The 23,495-nt window shown below is 43.3% G+C and overlaps 1 protein-coding gene across 1 annotated transcript in view; it reads left to right on the top strand.

Annotated features, from left to right (window-relative positions):
- The window catches only part of PLBD1 (phospholipase B domain containing 1), a 42,498-nt gene extending 19,807 nt beyond the window's left edge, over positions 1–22,691 (top strand). Inside the window, exons 5-11 of the mRNA XM_082479836.1 lie at positions 6,375–6,539; positions 7,411–7,555; positions 14,324–14,524; positions 14,631–14,771; positions 19,435–19,620; positions 20,779–20,885; positions 22,437–22,691. Of these exons, the coding sequence (XP_082335962.1) occupies positions 6,375–6,539; positions 7,411–7,555; positions 14,324–14,524; positions 14,631–14,771; positions 19,435–19,620; positions 20,779–20,885; positions 22,437–22,604 (1,113 nt within the window). The 3' untranslated portion in view covers positions 22,605–22,691. The remainder of the gene's footprint in view (positions 1–6,374; positions 6,540–7,410; positions 7,556–14,323; positions 14,525–14,630; positions 14,772–19,434; positions 19,621–20,778; positions 20,886–22,436) is intronic.
- Positions 22,692–23,495: the final 804 nt, after the last annotated feature.

Below are 23,495 nucleotides of genomic sequence, written 5' to 3'. Positions count from 1 at the left end.
CTTTTAGCATTATTGCCTATGTTGGGATCATGTCTTTTTAGTAAAAGTGAAAATTTTCCCTGTGTATGTATTTCTCACTTGAGATGGTGCTGCAGGTTCCTCTGTTTGCCAGAGCCAGTAATCTAACCGCAGTCTCTTACCTTTGAGTACAGTTTGGGCAGCTGCTTTTGCACCTACATGTTTGGTTTTCCTTGGCATCAACGTGATACCTGACAGCTTCGCAAAGGTACACGTGGTTCACTTTGAGCATCTTGCTACTTTTCAAATACTTTTGGGAGATTAGGCTACGACAGTGCTGTTTGTGTACATATTTACTGCTGTTAGGATCCCCTTCAGGAAATGAAGAGCTTTAAGATTGTTGCTCTGAGCTTACATGGAGAATAAAAACAGGTGCAGATGCAATGTTCCTGACTAGTATTCTAGCTTTGACACATCCACTTACCTGAGAATCAACCTAGCTTCTGCAAACTGTTGGCACTTAAAAAAACCCAACTAAATTAAACCAAAACAAACAAACAAACAAAATCCTGGAAGACCAACATTATCTTCCTTGTGATTAAGAACATCTGCCCTCCCAAGAGGCTGTTTTCAACTTTGGTCTTGCAGTGCATATTACAAGAATGTTAAAAAGGTTCTTTTATTTAATCCTGTAGAATGTTTGGCGAATAAAGTCACCTAATAGGTGACTTTTTTCTTATTTCTAAGTATTATACTTTGGTTCAATTCATCCAATGTTGTTTTGATCTTTCTTTGGGCAACAGCTGCAGTAACAAGTAGTTACTATTTCCAGTACTCATTTCTTGCCTTAAAAAAACAATTAAACTTGTTACTGAAAGCACCCACAACAAATTCTGCATGTTTTTAAAAGCAAGTCTCATTCCTGTTGCATGTTTTCATCAGTTCTTTGAGGGTCTCTTCTTCCCTTTTTCCTTTGGTAGATAACTACTTTTGTTTCGTTAAAAAAATCCTTTCTATATGTGTATTGTCTCTAGGATTATTATAATTGGGAACAAGTTTATCTTTTGATCCCTGGTGGTGCAGTAATCTGCTTTCGTGGTGGTAATGAACATTAGAAATATTGAGAGAATCTTTTGTGTAGGTTGTGTGGTGGATTTATTTTCTGTTTTTATCACTCCCTCACCCCCAAAAGAAACCAAACCAAAACCAACCAACCCCCAAAACCCCCAAACCAACCCAAAACCTAATACATGGCAGGCTGTGTTTTGTTGCCTCATGCTCTAACTGCTATTGGGGAAAAACTATGCATACTTCCTAATACAACTAATTATTCTTTAATTACTCCTTATGTGCAAAGGGCAATTTTCCCCCAGTGTCCTAAGCTTCGAAGAAAGCTAATGACTGCAGAAGAAAGGTTAGGAAGTCTTTTCCTTCTAGCACCCAAAAGATCAGAGACCTGGGGAAAAGAAAGAGAGGAGGAGGTAGATTTCAAAGTTCTTAACATTCGTTCCCCCTTCCCCCTCCCAACTGAATGCTTGTACATGGACAAAGTGCTCTCCTGAACAGTGAGAAGTTAGTTGGTTATCAGAGATAGGGCAAAAGATGGAGAAAAGAGACTGTTTACAAAGTCTGTGGACTTCAACACTGAGCACTGGGCAAAGTTGCAAAATTGTTCCCTTTTCAGGAGGATGGAAACAAGCTGAATTAATAGCTAATCTGCTTTTAATTTTACACATCTCCTGTGTCAAGGTTTAGTATCAGCACTACACATACCTTTTCAAACTTGCAAGTAGTTGGAGTTTTACATTTAGTGGGTTAGCTGATGTGCACTTATTTGAGGAAGACAAGATCTGACTTTCCATTGTCCTGTACAATGCACGGTAGTCTGAAGCTATGCCGAATCCACATAGAGCTTAAATGTGAGTTGGATTATGTACACACAGGCCACTTTGAAATGTTCCATTTTTCTTTTCTCCCCTAAATTTCAGGTCTACTTCACTTGAATATTGTCGAAGCATTGTGTCTGCCACAAATAATTGAGCATACTACAGAAAGAAAATTTGTTTTGGACTCTGAACTGTTTGATAGTAGTACTAGTATTTTTTTTTATTTATATTTGTATGAAGCATATGTTTTGGAGTGTACTGTTCTGAACTTCTTTATTTGCATAAAGTCTGGTTTCCTGCAGGGCTGTTTTAGGTGGGTGCTTCCACTGAGACCTGCATAAAGGCAATGTATATTGTAAACTTCTGTATTTTGAATTTGATGTTTACAGGTATCAGTAATGATACCAAAATCTGCATACATTTTCATGTTCAAGTGTGACATTATTTCATCTGGTTTAGCAACATTTTATATCCAGTAAACAAACCCAACCCTCTTTTTCAAGACAATTTCTGAAGGAGGGGCACTCAAAGAACATTAATCCTTTTCATCTGCCTAATGCTCTACCAACGCTGTGATTAATCTTGGGCTTGTCTACACAGGGAAATTACTCTTGAATAAGGTGGTGTCAGAGTTTTAAGTAGTACAATGATTCTAGGACAGCCCTCTATTTGTACTTCCTTATTTTGTATTGAGAATGCTTAGGCATGGGGAAGTTACTGGAACACAATTGTTAAAGAATAACGTCTATTTTAATGTCCCATGTAGACAAGCCTTTACGTTTGGTTCTCTCCTATCGGTTCCCCTTTCTAAGTTTATTTCTCCTTACAGCTGATATAACTCAAACTCAATTTGATGGTGTGTTGTTTTTGGTGGTGGGTTGGTTGTTTTTGCTATTCAGGATGGTACCTTTAGAGGAGGAGCCACACATTCTACCAAAAGGACTTTTTCTCTTGTCATGGCTATACCACCTCTCAGCTTATCAATTTAGCTCATTCATTTACTCTTCTTCAGGATGTAACCGTGCATGCAAGGAGTTTTCCTGACATTGCTGTGTGAGATGGGAGAAGGTGATTACAAAAGATTGTAATACGCCCTATATTATCCACTTGTTATGATGCACACTTTTGTTTTTTTGTCTAATTCTTGCTGGTGGACATGGAATAACTCCTCATAGAGAAGACTTCCCCATATATCCTGGAAATCAGCTGTAGTAATTCCTGAAGTGGGGCTCTGGGCCTTGTAGCAGATGTCTCAGTCCACTCCTGAAATTCCCAGATTTGACCTGCATTGCAGATGACTAAATCTTTTGTTTCAATGCATTGTTTTACTGAGACTCCAGAGAAGCTCTGTGCCCTGTGCTTGTCACTGAGCGTCAGACGGTCTTAAACACAAAACCAGATTTATCCAAGGAGAGTGATGAGTTCTTGGAAATAACTGGAACAAAACTTGCTTGCCACTCAAAAAGGGAATGAAAACAGAATGCTAGAGGGTACTTAACAGCCTAGTTCCTCTTCTACTTCTCCGATACTTTGGCTGGCTTTGGGAGCTGGCAGCCGAGTCTCACCCAGTGGAGCCCTAGGAATTAACATAACCTTTGCTGCTTTGTTTGAGTGGGTCTTTACTCCTGTTCTCTGGCCACCTTTCTGTGCGTATAGTTCTGATAGCTTCCTTGCTTGGCATCTTTGTTCTTGAATGGACTTCCTGGTAGCTACTGAATTTTTGACTTGAAATGACTGTAAGGTAGCACAGGAATGTGAAACTTATTTTAAAATATACAGGCAATTCTAAGTGATGCTGTAGTAGTATCAGTGTAGGTACTCTTAGATGTTGCAATGAATGCAGGGTTTATGGAGGAGAATATAGAGTGGTAGCATACTGGGTTTGTGTGACAAGGCTTTGTTAGCGGGGGGGCTATAGGCATAGCTTCTGTGAGAAGCTGCTAGCAGCTTCCCCTGGGTTGACAGAGTCGATGCCAGCCAGCTCCAAGATGGACCCACCACTGGCCAAGCCAATCAGCGATGGTGGTAGTGCCTCTGGGATAACATGCTTAAGAAGAGGAGAAAAACCCTGCACAGCAACTGCAGCCAGGGAGAGGAGTGAGCATATGTGAGAGAAACAATTCTGCAAACACTAAGGTCAGTGAAGAAGGATGGGGAGGAGGTGCTTCAGGTGCCAGAACAGATTCCCCTGCATCCCATGGAGGTTAATGGTGGAGCAGATATCCATCTGCAGCCCGTGGAGGATCCCAGGCTGGAGCAGGTGGATGTCCGAAGGAGGCTGTGACCCCATGGGAAGCCCATGCTGGAGCAGTCTGCTAGCAGGACCTGTGAACCTGCGGAGAGAGGAGCCCACATTGGAGCAGATTTGCTGGCAGGACTTGTGACCCAGTGGGGGACCCACGCTGGAGCAGTCTGTTCCTGAAAGACTGCACCCCATGGAAGGGACCCATGTTGGAGCAGTCTGTTCCTGGAGGACTGCACCCTATTTTGGAGAACTGTCTCCCTGTTCCAGCACGAGGTCCCTCCCACAGGACAGTGTGAGGAGTCTGCCCCCTGAGGAGGAAGGAGCAGCAGAAACAACATGTGATGAACTGACCGCAAACCCTATTCCCATCCCCTTGTGCTGCAGGGGTGGAGGAGGTAGAAAATTCAGGAGTGAAATTGAGCCTGAGAAGAAGGGAGGGGTGGGAGGGAAGGTCTTTTAAGATTTGGTTTTATTTCACACTACCGTACTCTGATTTTGATTGGTAATAAATTAAATTAATTCCCCAAGTCGAGTCTGTTTTGCCCATGATCGTAATTGGCGAGTGATCTCTCTCTGTCCTTATCTTGACCTGTGAGCCTTTTGTTATATTTTTCTCTGCCCTGTCCAACTGAGCAAGGGGAGTGATAGAGCAGGTTTGGTGGGCACCTGGCATCCAGCCAGGGTTAACCCACCCCAGGTAGCAAATGGATGGCAAGTACAATTAAAATGTCTTTGGGCTGGCTGAGCATTCTCACATGTGGTACTGTTTGCTCCCCTCCTGGTGGTACTGTACAGTAATGCCTGTGTAAATCGGACATTGGAAAACAGCTTCTCCTTGTTGTGTGGTGGGCTTGCAAACCTTTAAGTGCAGCTGGATGGGCAAAAATTGTGTTGAAAGAGTGCCAAGCCTCTCTATGAATTCCAATGAGAGAGCAGTTGTTGGGACTTGTTTGTAAATGATTCATACCCCTGAGTTGCTTAAAACTATCCAAAGATACATCTCTTGATGTTTATCAGTTGTGGCCTTTGTTGCTCCCTGTTTGGGTCCTTACAGCAAAACCATGATGAGGTAAAGCAATGTAACATATATGAAAGTTTCCTTTGGATTTCTTCCTCGAACTGTAGCTGCTTTTAGGGCCTTCTGCAGTGTGGGATTTTAATTGTGAGAATGGCTTATTTCTCTCACTTGTCTTGGTAAGCATTGTGGCAAGGTTTAATTCCTTCCCCTGGGATATATGGACTAGAAGTCACAATATTTTTGTTTTTTCCTGTTGGTTATTTTCTCTGCCAAAACAGCAGGTGGATAATACAGAATTCAGCTTTCTGAATAAAAAGTAAATGGATTTGGTGCTTTTTGTTTGTGTTTCCATGTCCTTGTCTCCTCTTTACTGGGGTTTGTAGAGAGGTCAGCTATATGGTTTAATAACAGTGATTTATATTGCAAGCAATGTGTTTCTTTGCTGTATGATTATGTCTCGCTCTAAAATTACTATTTATAGCCCTACAGTGATGTATGTTCTGACTTCCTTAAACCTTGCCTTAACTAAAGGCATGGTGCAAGCAAGAACAGGAAAGGTTTAGGAAACTGTCTTTGAAGGTTGAGGTTAGGCCACTGTTAAGCTCTTATTTTTGAAGAGGAAAACTAAGAGAAGGTGCTGAAGAGCATGTTGCACAATGAGCTGTGTGTAGTTAACCCTGGCTAGCTCTAACCATAAGAGGTTTTTGCAAGCAGGTAGCATAGCTGAGGGCCTTGTGACTGACTTCCTCTCTTCAGCTGGTTCCATACTTGATTAGTATTGTTAACATATCTTGCTTCCCTCATTTGTTTCCTCCTCCTCGGTCATGAGGATGTCTTAAATCACAATCTTTATAAAAATCCAAAACCTCCCAAGAGTGTTTGTTAATATAAGGCTCTTCAAAGGCATCTAGATAAGCAAAAAAAAAATATTAAATCTTACTATTAGCCCAGCACAACAGTAACAGCAGACTGATTGTTATGCTGTTGGCAAAGGCACATGAAAGTTTTGCAAGTTACTGCTAGCATCTCCTTTTTTCCTCAGAAATGTTAGCATTGTTAATGTTACTACAAGGGCCAGACCCTTAGAGATACCTAGGTGCCTAATTCAACACTGAGTTTGAGCATCTGGGCCTTGTAAGCAGGTATTTCATAGACCATATAAGAGTTTCCTTTGAGAGCACAAGAAAAATTCTACCAGCTGAGACTGTCTGGATGCTTCTCTGTCTGAAAGTACTTTTTGTGGTCTTTCTTCTCTCCCTTTCCTCAGCCACTGAGCATCTTTGATGTCCAATTTCTGAATGCAGTTGGAGACCTGTTGGACCTCATTCCTGCATTATTTGAGTATTCTGCACGGAGTGGACAATGCAATGTGGAGCCAGGAAGCCATGGGAAATACCAGTGGGATATGGGTCACTGCTCTGCACTTATAAAGGTGAGCACCAAGAACTTCATCTCCAGTGACTGTGTTGATTTGCAGTGTCATGAGTCTGCGTTTCTGGAGTCTGCTGTTTGTTATGTGTGCATAAAGAGACTGCTGTCACTCAAGGTGCTTTTATGCAATTGTCATTTGTGCCTCCATAGGATTCTGGGTTCAGTTTTACTCACTCTCAAGGGCAGGGATAAAACCAAACCAAAACCACAGAGACTGATAATGAAAAGCTACTAGAATTACTAAGGAATGGATAACTACCATGGAGAGGAGGCTGGAAAAGGGTAACTTTTTTCACCCAGCCACGTGAAGTCTGAAAAGGGGGTATTGTGAATGTCTACAAATGCATTGGGCAAATAAGCAGGGAGGAAGGGAAGAATAAGTACCTGATACATCATGGTGGTAATTAAATTTTTCAGTTAAAATTATCAATATATATTTACCTTTACAAAATGAATTAACTTGCGTTTGCTTACATACTATAAAGTCACCCAGAGGCATTCTCACAGAAACAGCACGTTCTAAATTAATGTTGGATGTTTGCAGAGAGCTGATCTGAATGCATGAGTGCAAGTATTCAAGAGGAAGCTGGGGAAACAAAGCATACCATGTGATGCAGGTGTCCCAAAAGACCCTAAGCTGTTTCATTTTGAAAAATAACAACTCATTATTTGAAAACAACACATGGGCAAGAATTATTTCCAGAGGTTTCAGAAATTCATTACGCAGTTAAAAGCACAAGTATCTGCTCCTTATTGAACAATGCAATTAATCAAACTACTTAACAAGTTGCTCTCCCAGTCTCTATCAAATACAAAACATGCAAAGTATACTAGGGTTTGAAGTTATTCATCTTTCTGCTTCTGTTTTTAAGGTTCTACCTGGATATGAGAATATATATTTTGCCCATTCCAGCTGGTTTACATATGCAGCCACGCTGAGAATATATAAGCATTGGAACTTCAATATAGTTGATCCATACACTAGCACTGGCCGTGTCTCATTCAGCAGTTACCCAGGTAAAATCAAGAAAACCAAAACAATGTAGATACCCAAGATGGCATGGACCATCTTACTGTCTTGCAGATATCTTACCTATAGAAAGGTTGATACCTCAAGAAGCACTGGCTTCAATCTACCTTAAAACTTTTAGTCACCAAGAGGACAAAATGTCTTCAATTTTCTGGCTTGAACATGATGTTGTTGTTGTCTTTTGTTGTTGATTAATCACCTTCAGTGCTCTGAATAGTGCTAGTTAAATATTCTACTTCTGGCACAAACATGCTGCTTTGAATTCTGCTCGAGTAGTCAGCAGTCATCTCAACTTTTGAACTTCTCACCTTGCCTATAGCATTCGCATACTTGGTAATAATAGTTTTGAACACTTCTGTTAACCTCTGTGGCATGACTCCTGCTGTAATGGGATTATTAGAGAGTATCAAATACTATCCATTTAAAATTATATCGACTTCTTTAGTGTTAGGTTAGCAAACCTTCAGGTGTGTTAGTTTTTGGATTTGTGTGTGTGTCCTTCTGCCTCTTCCAGCTTCTGTATAAGGTGTTGAAGACGGCAGTATTTTTTTATGCTTGTTTCATGTGTTAGTAATATAGCCAGCCAGAATATTTAAAATCTCCCTCGGGAAGATTAGGCAGCATATAATATTCTCAAGATTCCTGGAAGAATGTTAGAAATTGCCAGCATTTAATGTTTCAGTGGTAAAATATGTACTTTTGCTAGAGTAGCACTAAGAAATATGAATATGAAAAACCAAAGCAACTCTAAGAGTAACCATTGCAAGTTTTTAAAGGTGGGATTTCAGATTGAAAAATGCCCAAATACTCAAGAATCTTCATAAATTTTTTAAAGTGAAGTGTGTGCCATAGACTTTGATTCTGATGAAACTTTGTTTGTGGTTGATTTCAAAATTTGCTTTGTTAAATTACTGTGCTTGCTTTACTACAAAGGCAGGGGACTTCCTAGACTGTGACTGAGAAACTGTTTTGAAAAGCATTTGCTTTCATTTCATGCTGAAAGCAGTTGTTTGTTTTTTCCTGTGGGGTTCTGACCTTCCTCAATGACCCTCAGGAATACAGTATTTTCTGACAACTGAGATTTTTGCTTTGAGGAAGGAGTAGAGGTATTCTGGCAAATGCCTAAGTGTACAGTCTTTCAAGAGCTTTGGGTTTATCTCCAATGCCCTTGGAGGAATTTCACTCGCTTGTTGCAAGGAATTTTGCTAAGCCCATGTAACCTGGTAGAAAGCCAAGCTTTCTGTCTGAGCTCTGTTCATCAGCTGAATGTACAGAAGGTTATTCTACATCTCATATTTCAGTATAAATACTGTTGAGGATAGTACTATCCTTCAGGAGAATGTCACTCTGTTTCCCAACTGTTGCATGCTGCATTGTGCTGCAAATTCAAACTGGGAATCAGGATCAGCCATGCAGTGCATTCTTATTGTTTTTAGTTGGGTGTCTATGGTGATGTCTCTGGGATCCTTTTGGGGGTTCTTTGTATGAAGTGAAATATAAGTCTTCTGTTTTGATGAGACTGAAGCTTGCTGTATGGGAGGACACCTGAAAATCAGCTACTACTATGCTGAAATGGTCAGAGTCTTTTCACTCATGTACAAAATCCCAGTGTGCTTCCCTGAGACACTTGCAGTCTGCAGAGATGGCTCGTTTAAACACTTGCTTGTGCTGGGTAGACTATGACACTGAGGTGTACTTCTATCAACAAAATTGAGTGAGAACTGTTGCAAAACATCATTCCCATGGCTACAGTGAAGTTTGAGAGACCTGTGGTATGCAAAGTGTACTTACTGGCCACTTAATTACAGGGTGCTATCACAAGCACTAGACAAGCATGATCCATCGACTACAGCAAATTACACTAGCTGTGGGTGTAGCTCACAAACTTGCAGTTTTCCAGAGGATGAGCAAGCTCTAAAGCACTGGTCTGGTAATGATCTAGGGACATCACGCAGGAAGGAGAGAGCTGCCAAATTCCTTTGCTCCATGTTGTGATGAGATGAAGTTTTATATTTTTGGGGCATCTGATCATGGAATCTGCAGGTCCTGGCAGTGGCTCAGCTTGATGAGCGTAACTTCTTGCTGTGTGCAAGTTCCCAGTCTTAATCTCCATTCTGATAGATGCTAAGGAATAGCCAATAGGAAAGGCCAAGTTAGCAAGCTTCCCTGAATAGTAACATCATCCTAATGCACATAGAAGTATTGACTTTTGGAGGAAACAAAGAACATTAAAAGACAGGTGTCCTTCCAGGCCTCCAGTGACAGTTAACTGGGTAATTAAAAGATTTCTGTCATCCGATTGATTGGATATGAAGTAAAAATCTTCTGCTGTCCAAAAGCTGTGTCAGAAAAGCTTCAAGGAGTCGTTTGCCTTCTGAGAAGGAATGTGCCAACTCCTTGGTTTCTCCTGAGGTCACAGAGTAAAATTGTCCAGATTGTTTATTTACTGAATTTCAAAAGACAGACTGCTACCCTGCAAAAATTAATACTTGTTGTGACTCAAAGGATCTAAGACTATTCACTAACCATGATGCATGTCAGCGTGTGCATTACGATACAGCTAGAGGGCCTTGTGCTTCCTAGTTTCTGCTGTGACTGAGCCTGTGGGAGGACAGACAGGAACTGCAGAGTCTGTCCTGGCTTCCCCAGCAGATCCCCACATTCCTGCCAGCATGCTCCAATGTCCACTGTTAGAGCAGATCTTCTCCTCGCTGCTTTCTGTTTCAGAGCAACAGTAGCACTGCAGAGGCACAGTTAAGTGGAAATGAATGGGAGTAGTAATCTCTGCTTTTGCAGAGTTATTTAGCCACTTGCTGCTCATGTCCACACTAATCCTAATCCTCACTTGAACTCTGCTTGTAGTCTTGGCTTTCTCTTCTGTTGAAAGCATCTGTGTGGAGTTGCGTGCAGGACAGCTCTGTGAACCTCTGGAAAGGAGGAATGCCGCTTGCATGCAGGACAGCTCTGTGAACCTCTGGAAAGGAGGAATGCCGCTTGCATGCAGGACAGCTCTGTGAACCTCTGGAAAGGAGGAATGCCGCTTGCATGCAGGACAGCTCTGTGAACCTCTGGAAAGGAGGAATGCCGCTTGCATGCAGGACAGCTCTGTGAACCTCTGGAAAGGAGGAATGCCGCTTGCATGCAGGACAGCTCTGTGAACCTCCGGAAAGGAGGAATGCCTCTGAGCTGAATGTTTAGGCACCCCGACTTCAGTGTCTTGTTCAAGCTGTGGACATAAGTACTTAATGTGGTTGGTGAATCTATGCACAGCAGAGAGCGCTTAAATTGTACAGACGTGTTACAGTTGCTCACAAATGTTGAGTGAAGCCATGCTCATTTTGGGGATAAGAAATGTGGTGACATAGACTAGGTAGGAGCTGTGTTTTGCAGGACATATCTAGTAAAAGATCAGAAAGAAAGCTGCCCTCCCCCCCCCCCCCCCGCAGTCTGTACTGCCCCATTGAACATTCAAAGAAATGAGCCAAATTAACTGATGACTTTTGTAGGTTTCCTTGGACAGCAAGGAGGTTGCAGCTCCCAAGGTTTCCATCCATTTGGATGGACCTCTTGTTAAACATGTTACTCTGATTTTATCTGTTTAAGGAAACAGTTGAGAACTTTCTTGCCACCTTTGCTCCTCTGGTCTGCTGTCATGATAGTGCTTGATTGAGACAGGCTGTGACATGGGAACAAGATCACAAGGTGGCTTGATGGATGGCTATTTGGTGCTGCTGAGGCAGGAGAGAGAAGTAACATGTGTCCCTTGCTTTGAAGTAATCTGAAGTTAGTACAGGATCAGAATGTGCAGCATTATCCTTCCCCACAGCCTGAGCAAGAGCTAGGAGGAATAAAACATGGAAGGGGCAGTAGCCCTTGTATTCAGGGGACCAGCTTGCTCATGAAGTATTGCCTAGACCATTTCTTTCTTCCCTGCTCCCTCCAACATCTGTTAAATCCAGAGGTAAGCAGAGGAAGGTCTCTGATGCAGTTTGAAGATGAGAGGCCGGTGCTACTGTGTGGGCTGTGCTATTACTTAGTGCCTAGGAGAGGTCTGCAAGCGGAAGGTAGGCAGCTGGCTGGAGTTCAGTCTTGATGTGAGAAGCAGCTGCTGATGGGATTAAGAAAACTAATCCAGAGAAGACCTCTTTCCCATTGTCAAGTGTGTTTATAGACCAGAGCATTGAGCATCTCAGCCAGGAGCTACTCTCATCCCTGTGAGATGATGGCTAGACCTCATGTCTTTGACTTCCAGCCTGTAATACTGACCCTTTCTGTACCTGAATGAGCACAATGACCTTTTCAAATGCCAAAAAGTTGATGCTATCTGCTTCAAAAAGCAGCAGCCTACCTGGTTAGGAATAATAGCTGCCAGGAGTGTGTTACTCCCCACATACTCTTTGGTGTGCTTACTCTCTGGAGAATTCTCTGGCTTAGATTTCAAAAAAGATTTTGCTTTGCTTGGCTGATTAATATTGTCATGATGAATGAAACTCCTGACTCTGGAATCTTCAGTTTCCCAGTGGTGATTGGAAACTGAATCTAAGTGGCTCAGGCCCAGAAGATGCAATCAGAAGTGCTTTTGCTTGTACCTATGTAGGAAGAGTCAGGCTCATTGAAGGGAGGTTAAAAAAAATCGATTGAGTTGCTGATAAAAATGGGAGATGGGTTCACGAAAAAAATAGGTGAACCATACAATGAGATAACAGTTGACGTAAAAGGCATTATCAATTACAACAGATTCTCATACATACTTAAAAAGACCAGAATGACACAAGAGGACCTGAAATATCTGCTGGTATCTCTAGGCTTCACCCAGGCTTTATTTTTGTAGATGTCTTTGCTCTGGGTAAACCTGGTGTATGTGTTTAACTTCCCTTTGTTTCAGGGGTGCCTATGCCTTAAGTCAAAATGCTATATGTTGTCTTGGGGTAATCAGGCTATTAATGGTATATCATGGAGGGCATGCTGTATTATAAAACTTGGCAAATACTAAGGCCCAGAAGGAAATCCCCGTGTTTTCAGCCTAGCTGAACTCTGCAATTTATTTGAATTACAGAGTTCAAACTTCAATTAATTCAGCATCATTGCTTGTGTTGCTTTGAGTTTTTCTGTTTTGTCTCAGCTGTTGATTGAAAAAGAAGAAAAACTATTTGATTTATTTTGAAGTAGGGCACTTGATGTTGGTCCCCGCATGGGAATTGGTATTCAATTTGAAACGCAGTTGTTTAACAATTCCATTTTTTTCATTGTTTAGGCAAGCACTTGACTTGTTACACAACAGTTTATTGCTGGAGTGTCCCTTGTCTTTCTATAAAATAGACTGGCAGAGCCAGGTTTAGAGTGTTTCTCTTCCTGTCCTTACTTATTTGAGAGAGAACTCTGCTGATGATATACATAATATATTGACACACTGTTTCTGTCTCCAAGAATAAAATACTAGGAACCACAAGCTGCCAGGGTGCTCTGTCTGTTCTATGCTGACATATTTTTAGAAAACAGGTGACCACAAAGTATATCTTCCTGGATCTATTTTGATTTGAGAACTTGAGACTTTAAAGAAATCTTGCTGAAATGGAGCCCTTAAACATTACTTTTGCTTGAAGGAGGTCTGCCTTTTGATAAAAGCACAGGAATAGGAGGCACAGCTGAATCGTCTTTCTGGCTGTCATAGGTTGCTGACCTTAGTTTGTTTCCGGAGTGCATTAGTAAAGCTTGCTGTAGAAGACTTCGTAGTGGAACTTAACTATTACGCTGTTGTACAGCATTTTGTAGTCTTTGAAGAGTGATAACATTAAAAACTCATTAGCAAGAAACAAGATTCTGGATGGCTTCCCCATCAGGAGCTCAGTTAACACCCTTTCTTCCCCTACCTGGCAGCCCTGTATCCACTGGGGGATCTCAAATTCAAGTTATTTCTACTTTGTAAGTAGTCACGATGCTATCCATGGTATTGTAGCTGACCTTTACAGCTCTGTATACCACCTCTTGGCGTGGGATCTGCAGTTGGACCTAGTACTTGTGTTGGCATGTAACCTGGAAGGGAATCCTGCCCAGAGATCCATGACTGAGTTTGCAGAGCTGATAGGCATAAAAAAAACCCCAATGACAACATGTCAGAAAGAGGAGTAGGTAAAACTTCCTCTCATATATAGGATGTGGTTTATGATTTAAGAGGTGCCCATTTCTTGGTCATTCTTTTAAGAATAGTTAGACTGGAAAAGATGAAACTAGAAGGAAGATTTTTCTGCTTGGCTTGATTTAGTTCAGAAGGGATTAACTTAAAGGAATAGCTGTTGTCCTTACAGAATAAAAACCTAAAGCTGAAATGATGAAAATATGTTTGTGGAGTTTGTACTTTTGTTTTGGGTTTCTTTGTTGTATTTTTTTTTTTTTTAAAGGAATCTCTTTGTTAGAAACAAACACTAGGCACTTATAGTATGTAGTCCTCAGCGTAAGAATAAGACATGGCTTGGCATATGATGGAGAAACTTCCAAGCTTGGGATGCAAACATGAAGCAAATGCTGTAGACAAAGAACTAGGTTGTGTGTTGAAAGCATGACAAATGAGAAGCTGTGCTGACAGGTGGGCTTAAAGCACTTGCAGAAGTTGCCACCTCATCTTTAATATTTGTACAATTTGATTTCAAACACACATGTTGACTCATTCATATCCTCTTGGCTTGTTTCTCTGTTTTGTTCTAAGAGTGTATCACAGGTTCACAAAAATAACAAACTTTGTATTATTGCTGTTTAAGGCTTTTTGGTGTCCCTGGATGACTTTTACATACTAGGCAGCGGCTTGGTAATGTTGCAGACTACCAACAGTGTGTTCAACCAAACCCTCATTAAGCAAGTGGTGCCTGAATCCCTGTTAGCTTGGCAGAGAGTCCGCATTGCTAACATGATGGCAGATGGTGGCAAAACTTGGGCAGAAACCTTCTCAAAGTGCAACTCTGGTAAGTACAGTCTTGTATGAATATTAGGAAAAAGGATGTGTTCCCTCTCCTCGTACCCTTTTCCTTCCCCCAGCAGGATGTGTAACTCTTTTGCTCTCAAACCTAGGGACCTACAACAATCAGTACATGGTGCTGGACCTGAAGAAGGTCAAGCTGCAGAAGAGCCTTGATGATGGTGCATTGTACATTGTTGAGCAGATTCCAACCCTTGTGGAGTATTCTGATCAAACAAATATTCTCCGGAAAGGTAATATTAGTTACTGGTTTAGGAAAGCCATCTCTTTGTGCCAGTTGATGGAGAATCGTGCTTTGTACCTGGCAAGGGTTTATTGAACACTAGTGCTGAGTTTCAAGTTAGAAAGCTTTGTGTGAGCATCCCTCTGTTGCTGGGTCTATAATGTTGTGGCACAAATGTGGTGATCATCTGTGTTTTATAGAAGCAGAGGAGGGAAAAATACTTTACCTTCTTCCTTTCTTTCTTTATTTTTTTTCTTGCCTTTTTTTCCCTGGTATTATTTTGCCCTGTCTCAGAGACCTATGAGGAAAAAAGATGAGGTCTATTTGAAGCAGTACTAAATGACTGGGATGTTGTGGGCTACTTAAAGTTTGGTGGTTGTGTCACCCTACAAGGAGATAAGCTTTTAAATATTTGAGAAGTTCTGAGTTAGAATCAGCTCCTGAACTCTTCTGGAGCTCTGTTATCTGGTAAATATTTGCTGTTTAAAAGATTCCTTAATTCTCTAGCAAGACTAACAACAATTTGATTGAAAACAAACAAAAAAATCTAAGTGAAGCAAAACACCCACTGTCAGGCTTCATTCACAAGTGTTTTCTAGATACTTTATGTCAGCGTCCAAAGGCCTGAGCTCATTCTGGAAATTTAAGTGTGTGTCTGGTGCTTTGTGTTCCTTCCTCTAATCACATGCTCAGAAGGAGAATTGATGAATTGCTCTTCATCATTAAAACAACTAGAAACACATTTATGTTAAGAGTGGGAGTTGTTTCCCTTCGGAATTTTCCCTTGTGTATGGCTCCTTGGAAAGTTCTGGCTTATTTTAGGCGTTGCCATAATGCCAATATGGCTTTGAGATGTTTCTTATTGGTAATTTGGAAAAGCCCTATGTCTCTCCCTTATGCTTCTATTGCTTCTGTATCTGTTGAAGGTACAAAAGTACACTATTGCACCTTATCTTCCAATGTTTGTGCTTATTTCAGATGGTCGGGCTCCTCTGTACTGTGTTGTGGATTGCAATACAGACAGAAAGAGCTAAGGGAGAGCTGTCTGGCTCTGGCGCTTGAACCAGTGTAACCACATCATGGCAGTGCTGCACCTGCACAGACAGGCCAGGCTTAGAGGGTTCCTTGAGTTCCTTTTCAGCAGTGACTTGAGAGAACTGCTGTGTGGGATTCCCTGTAGGATTGAGCCCCACCCCTGGGCTTGGGCACGCAGTGACCACTTACTCCCTCCTGGGAGATCTTGTGGCTGCTTTGTTCTGAAAGGTGTCAGCATGTATTAGAAATTACAAATTATTTTACATTGACAGTATGGCTTTTCCCAGGTATCTAAATGTGCTTTGTGTGTATTGGATAATGCAGCAGTCAGTCTCTGTTAGTTTAAGCATTAGAAGAGCAGCTGTCAGCACACAGGGTGGGTGGGCTCAGCACCGCAGGAGTGCTGCCTTAGAGACCTCAGCTGCTGTAAGCCAGCACTGCTCCTCTAAGTAGCAGGTTTGGACTCCTCCATGCCATGCAGGACAACAGACAGGTTCCGTAGAGGCCCCTGCCCTGTTCCTTGGTGCTTGGAGCAGCCCAGGTGAAGGATGTTTGCCTTTCTCAAGAGCAGTGCTGGCTTAAAGTGTTTGTAGAGTAGCTGACCCTGGCATACTCTGTAATAGCCTTGTAGCTGGTATCCAGAGATAATGCACTCTTGACACGCTGGCCTGGTCAGAGTGAGTTTGTACCAGCATTGGCTTTTTGAGTCTCTTTCAAGCATAAACCTAGAAACAATGGAGAGTGAGAATTGCATTCTCAGGTGGAACAAAGGCAGGCATTGCTGTAGTAAGCCCTGTATCTGAGGAAAAAGCAAGCATTTTCTTACATGGGTTTGAAAATGGAAAGACTTTTTTTTGACGTCTGTCAGCTTGTCTCTTAGGCCAGTGCAGGTGAGTTCTAAAAACCAGGAATCTCTTTTGCTCCTTCCAGGTAAAGATGGCAAGATGCTTTCTATATGTTGACAAAGAAAATTGGGAATCCTTTAGAGGAGGTGGGGTAGAGCAGTACTGTCTCCCATATAGGGAAAGGGCACAGGAGTGGGCTGCAGTTCACACTTCCTGGTGATGAGTAAGTAGTGCTTCTATTTCAGCATCAAAAGCATCACATCAAATCAGAACCTGGGGTCTCAGTTTCTTCCACCATACGCCTAATCTTCTCATTACTCTGTCTTGTGATACTGCTGAGATCTTTTACTCTGGGCAGAGGTGGAAAACATTTTGTTTCTGAGAATTTTTGCTGCCTTCATGCTGTCCTCTTCACCCCCTCTTTCAACCTTACACCATCTCTGACTTGGTTTTGTCACTGTTCGTCTAACCAGGCCTAACAGGCAGGTTTCACTGGCTCGTAGGAGCCCTTGGGTAAAGCCTGCCTTAGGCTAGGTGCTGGACTGTCTGCACGGGATTTACAGTCTTACAGAACCTGAGACACGGAGGAGCTCTTGCTTCAGGAAAACTTAAAATAGCTTCTTCTGTTTTAGCAATTTAAACAAAAAGTTTTTCTAGGTGGGAGAAGGGGGTCATCTGTATGCACTGTGTTTATGTGAGACAACAGCACCTTTTTAAATCACAACTAAACCCTACTGGTTTGGAAGCTGATGTAACCCTATCCTCCAACCTGCATCGTTAGAGGCTGGAAAGTGTGCTTATTTCTGGAGGACACCTGTATTACAACACAACATGTGCACAACTTGTTTCCTTCAGGTAAGCTCTAGGTCACGTAAGCAAATGCCAGCAGACAGGGTATTCCCATCTCTGCTGCGTGCTAGGCAGGACCCAAGCTGGAAAGGTCTCTGCTCAGGCAGTGTTCCAGTACTTATGCTGTCTGTGTATCTGTCTTTCGGAAAGTTTGATTAGTATCTGTGCATATCACTCCCAGTTGATTTTCTTGAGCATCTTACAGCCAGACTTCTCGTGTTGTGCTGGGCTGAAGTTAACGCGTGGAGTGCTGCATTTACCAGTGTCTAGATAGTAAATCTCTAAGCCAAATCCTGGTGTGTGTGATTCAAGAAGCAACATTCCCCTCTGACAACAGGAACATTGGAGCTTTGGAGAGAACCTGAAAGTGTGCTGCTTATGGGACTAAGTCATGTTACATGCTCTCTGCCTGAATGCTCCTTGGTGCCTGTCTTTCAAAAAAAAAAAAAAAAAAAAAAAATGAAATGTTAAGGTATAGGTATCTATCTTTATTTCTTCCAGGACTTGCTGTACCCAGATCCTGACCTGGATGGTCTCCTAGCTCTTTACAAAGCTTTTCTAGACTAGTCTTGTTTCTGGCAGTTGTGTGTTGCCTGCCTAAAACTCTCTCTGGAGTTCTGGCTGGTAACCCTGCTCTTTAGAATTAACAAAACCTGCAGGATTCACACTTCCTCTTGGAAAAGTTAGGGTGGGGCTCTGCTGTGCCGATCAATCACTTAACCCTCAAAGGCAGATACTGGCAATAGCTGCCCATTTGCACATCTCGCCGTATCACTAGAGTGCAACGACAGCTTTCTGACCACCACTGCACAAACCATGCGTGCGTGTTCTTTGCTGACCTGCCTCCTGTTCACCCCTGTTAGCTCTGTGGTTAGTGTGTGTGTGTGTGTGTGTGTGTGTGTGTGTGTGTGTGTGTGTGTGTGTGTGTGTGTGTGTGTGTGCTTGTCTGTCCATCCCTGACATTTCAGCATGCTGTATTACTCTGCCTTGGTGAGATGGGAAGCAGAGGGGCAAAAAGGCAGGGACTTCAAGCCTCTTGCTGTGAAGTTTGGCAGACATAAATGATCTTACACTCCTATGAGGTTGAGCTGGTGTCATGGTTTAACCCCAGTCAGCAACTAGGACCATGTGGCTGCTTGCCCCCTCTCCCCCAGTAAAGGGTAGGGAGAAAAGAAGTGAAATGGGAGGGGAAAAAACCCTCGTGGGTTGACATAAAGACAGTTTAATAAAGAGTAATGGAGGAAGAAAATAATAATAACGGTAAAAGAATATATAAAACGAAGTGATACAGCACAGGTCGCTCTTGCCACCCAATGATCGGTTACCCAGCCTGTCCTGAGCAGTGATCATTGAACCCTACCTGCCTGGCCAGCCCTCATTTATATGCTGAGCATGACGTCTATAGTATGGAATATTCCTTTTTTGCCAGCTTGTCCTGTCTATGTTCCCTCTCAGCTACTATAGGAAGCTGAAAAAGCCCTTGACTAATATAAACATTACTTAGCAACAACTAAACCAATATGTTATCAACATTCTTCTCATACTAAATCCAAAACACAGCAGCTAAGATAAAGAAAATTAACTCTATCCCAGCTGAAACCAGAACAGCAGGGAAACCTCTGTAGGAGGGCTGTGGCTGCTCTGTGTGTTGACCTCAGACTCCTGCAAGTCTGATCTCAGCTGTTCTGCAGGATGAGTCCTCAGGGTGGAAGTCTGGGGGCGGGTTGTGTGTTTACAGTATCCAGTTGTGTTATACTGGGAGTCAACCCTGGTCATGCCAGTGACTATTGCCTTATTTTCTCGTGTTCAAACCAGTTTGATGTGCTATTCCTCGACATGCTGTTAAGGCAATGCTGTGTGGAAAATGGCTTATTTTTCTTTTTTGATATAAACAAGAATTCACCTTTTCGGAGTGATTAACAGATTGGGTTTTGTCTCTGGCAGGTTATTGGCCTTCATACAATATCCCTTTCCATCAAAAGATTTACAATCTCAGTGGGTACGCAGCATATGTCGAGAAGTATGGCATGGATTTCTCTTATGAGCTTGCTCCAAGAGCAAAAATCTTCCGTCGAGACCAGGGCAAGGTGACCAGCTTGGAAAGCATGAAGTACATCATGAGATACAACAGTAAGACATGTGTTTTTGTACTGTGGAGCTGATTGTAATAAAGCAGTGTTACTTTTATTTCTTGGATTATAGGGGGAAGCTGCAGGCTCACATACAGATCAGCTGTGTTACCGTAGGTGCAGAGTACACACAAAGCAAAAAGATAATACAAGCTTACTGTTAGGGTAGGAAACCAGGCTAAAATTATTCTAATAGAAACAAGACTGGGTTCCTTCTAGAGCAAAAGCCCTTGGAATTGCTCTTTGACCTTTCCAGAAAGCTTCTGACACTCCAAGAGACTCTCTGGACTGCTGTTACCCAATACGTCTACAGCCTGTCAATCTTGAAAGCCTTCAATCCTGAGCAAGAGTTAGGTCAGGTCAGATCAGACCAGAGAGTTTAGTGTAAAACTGCAGGTCAGTTTTGCCTGTTTTTTTCCCTGTTCAGGCAGAACGATCTTCGGTAGGTAATGCTCTGCTCTGCTTTCCTGTGACAGGGTTCTCCTTAACTGGATTAAAAACAGCTTAATTAACTTCTCACTAAACCCATCTCTAAGTACAGATAGCTTTAAATGCTATATTTTTATTCCCAATTATAGGGAGCATGCTGATTACCGGGCTTGGGGTTTGGGAGGCCTCTCCCAGGGTGGGGTATTGCTACTGTTTGGGCTGTGAGTAGCAGCATGCTCATAGATGTTGAGGCTTGTCCACCTTCGCCCTCCTTGCAGCTACCACAATGGGTGTTTGAAGGCTTTGCTCCTTGCCACTTGTTTTAGTCCAGAACAGGAAAACAAAGGTTTTCACTGCTGCACTTTTCCCTTCCCTTCTCCCTTCCCTTCTGCTTTACTCCCCTGAAAAAGTTCCTGCGAGCTTTTGTCATGTGGAGTTACAGATGTTTGTGGTTAGAGGTTGGCATTGGTGCCCCTGGAATGCAGAAATAGCTGTATCGACTTGGATTAGGAGCTTGTCTACTTAAGATCCTGTCTCAAGCACTGACTTCCAGCTGGTACCTGGGGAGGACCATGAGAGCAATGTGATAGACCCATGTTTCTGCCGGTGCACTTACCCATCTTCTAGTGGCTGGGGCACTCTGCATCAGTGGTAGAGGTCTTTTTGTGAAAGGACTAATTATTTTCTTTTTGTCTGTCCGTCCTTCCCTCCCCACCACGCTTCTCCCCAGACTACCAGCGCGATCCTTATGCTGAACACAATCCATGCAACACCATTTGCTGCCGCGAAGACCTGAATCCTTCTCTTCCAGTGCCTGCAGGCTGCTATGACTCCAAGGTAAATTACCTCAGTTTAAATATCTGCCAAATGTTTGCTGCAGCCTGTTTGTGCTCCTATGAGACCTGTAGTGTGTTTCTGTGTACTAGGGCAGGCATGGCCAGGCCTGTCTGTTCCCTCTTTTCATGCTGTCCCAGTGCTTGGGTGGATCCTGAGATGGTAATTCTGTGCAGAGTCCTATTTCCTGTCTGTGACACCAGTCCTGGCATAGTGGCAGAGGACACAGGGGGGAAGCGTGTGAAAGAACTACGTCTGTGGGAACTTCTGGTGTTTAGGGCTTAAACCCCAAAGCCTTGCAGCAGGAGGAGCCTAAGAGAAACGACTCTTCACATCACTTGGGGAAGGTGACTTGCACAGCCTCAGCCTCATGTTCATGGGGACTATGTGGGTGCCTCCCTAGAGCCCACAGGAATGTGTTTTCAGCCTCATTTTAGCTTTACCTTCACAAAAGTCTGGCTCTCTAAGGAGTCACCTGGCTCCAGGGCTCCACCTCTCTGTGAAACTGCTTTGAGCAAAGTTTGATAAAGATCACTTTGCTTTCTGGGGAGATGTGGGAAAATCCTTACACCCACTGTCCTGGAAAAAAGCAGCAGTTTTTCTAGGCAGCTTGTATGATATTTTCACTGTGAGGGGCAATACCTGAGTAAGCAGCTGTCCAGTCTTGGTGTGCTGGGAAGTCGTACAGTGTTTTGGCCTGTGGCATCCAGTCTGCTGCGTGTCTGGATTGTGAGTTTGGCTGCTAGGATGGGCCCCGTGTTTTGGCATTGCCAGTGCTGTATGTGTCCAGTCAGCTTGCACAAGCCCAGGCCTGCTGTAGTGGCCAGTAGGAACTCCCAGAGCTGGTTATTACAAGATGAATGCAGAAAATTGATGTGTAGAGGTGTCTGGTAAGGCAGTAGGTCAGTGCATGCTGGTTGTGGTGTCTTTGCCAGCACAGTTAGGCAAGGGGAGTGGGCTGGGACAGCACAGAGGACCTAAGAGGAGCATTGAGAGAAATAGCCAAGAGCAGAAGCAAAACCTGTCAGTTATAAACTCTAAAGGCAATTTTAGTGTCTCTTGAGTTTGGAAAGATGGAGCAGGCTGGGGACCTCTTGGGAGATAATGAAGGAACAGGGCAGAGTCTGGGCAGCAATATTAACTTTGTCCTTTCCTGAATTACGCTGGCAGTGCCTGCAGAGGGACAGCCCAAGTGCTTAATGTGCAGTAGAGCTTAGGTCAGACCTTCTAGGCTGGCTGCTGCAGCTCCAACTCTTTTGGAGACACCCAAACCCGGGGAGGATCGTCCTGAGGGCAGATGTGCTGCCTCTCTTAACCTGGACAGGGCTAGAGGGCAGCATGGGCTTGTGCTTTCCTACTGCCCTTCAGCTCTGGCTGTTCTGTGGCTGAAGATGCCTCCATGCAGCAGAGGAATGCTGCCTGACCAGCATGCATTTCCCCTTGCTCACTTTCTTTATTGTTATCAAATCTCCCAGGGCTGTTCCTGCTCTGTGGGATGGGGCATGTCGAACACCACACCAGCCTTTTGTCTTGAACTCCTGTCTTTTATTACAGGTGTCAGATTTCCGCCTGGCTTCAGCGTTCACAGCCACTGCAATCAATGGCCCCCCAGTACAGGGTGGTCTCCCTGTCTTCACCTGGAGACGGTTTAACCACACGCGACATCAGGGCCTGCCAGAGTCATACAACTTTCATTTCGTCACTATGAGGCCGATCCTGTAAACCCAGCATCAATATTCCCAAATGGGATTTTTTTTTTTTTAATGGAAATTTTCATTCCTGTGTGTAATAAATCGACCTGAATGTCCACATCCCTGTACCTTACCTGCTTTCCCCTGTCCTGCCTTCTAGGCACTTAGTACTGACATTAGCTGCCTCGGTGCAGCTCAATCCATGTTCTGCTCTTCTGAGCTATTTGTGTGGCCCTTCCTCTGACTAGGATTGATGGGAAGCTGGTATGGCACTTATTTCCTGTGATCTGAGCCATCATCACAGCTGTTCCCAGAGCAGGAGTGAATTACAATGCAATCAATGAGAGTGATCTGTTTCTAGTAGCAACATGGGACCTTCCTCTAGGGCTGGGCCAAGCCAGGTGGTTGCTTTAGGCCATGGTGGCCTTATCTCAGTGCTGGCTTGATGTCTGCCTTTTGTCTGAGCAGTGCCTGTGAGACGTGCTGCAAAACTGCATGTCATCCAGGAATGTCGCTAGCAGAGAGAGCCAAGGCCGTGTTCTCCATGGCAATCAGTGTGCCTCTTGTCTACAGACCATGGATTTCAGTGGCATTTGCAAGGTTTCCTTTGTCTCACCAAAGCAGCACACAAGGGTCAGGCTGCAGAAGGTAGTGAAAGGATGAGCCTGGTGATTTCTGATGCTTTTGGTAACACACACCCCACACCGTCCCCCCACCCCCTGGCCCCAGCCTTCAGCGTAGCAGCAGGGAAAGAACTGTATGTGTGTCTGAGCAATGGATCTCTCCTGATCCAGCCATGCAGTAGGTCAGTGACTTCTTTGCCAGCTCTCTCAGCTGTGGAGGTGGAACGTGACATTGAGATGGCTGTCAGGGCTGGGGCTGTACCTATTACTCTTAGTTACCTGTGTTTACAGTGAGGAGT

The sequence above is a fragment of the Vanellus vanellus genome (genome assembly GCF_965231255.1).
Source record: "Vanellus vanellus genome assembly, chromosome: 1".
Lineage (NCBI taxonomy): Eukaryota > Metazoa > Chordata > Aves > Charadriiformes > Charadriidae > Vanellus > Vanellus vanellus.
Note: the sequence above shows the minus strand (reverse complement) of the source record. Positions and strands in the feature narration are given on the sequence as shown.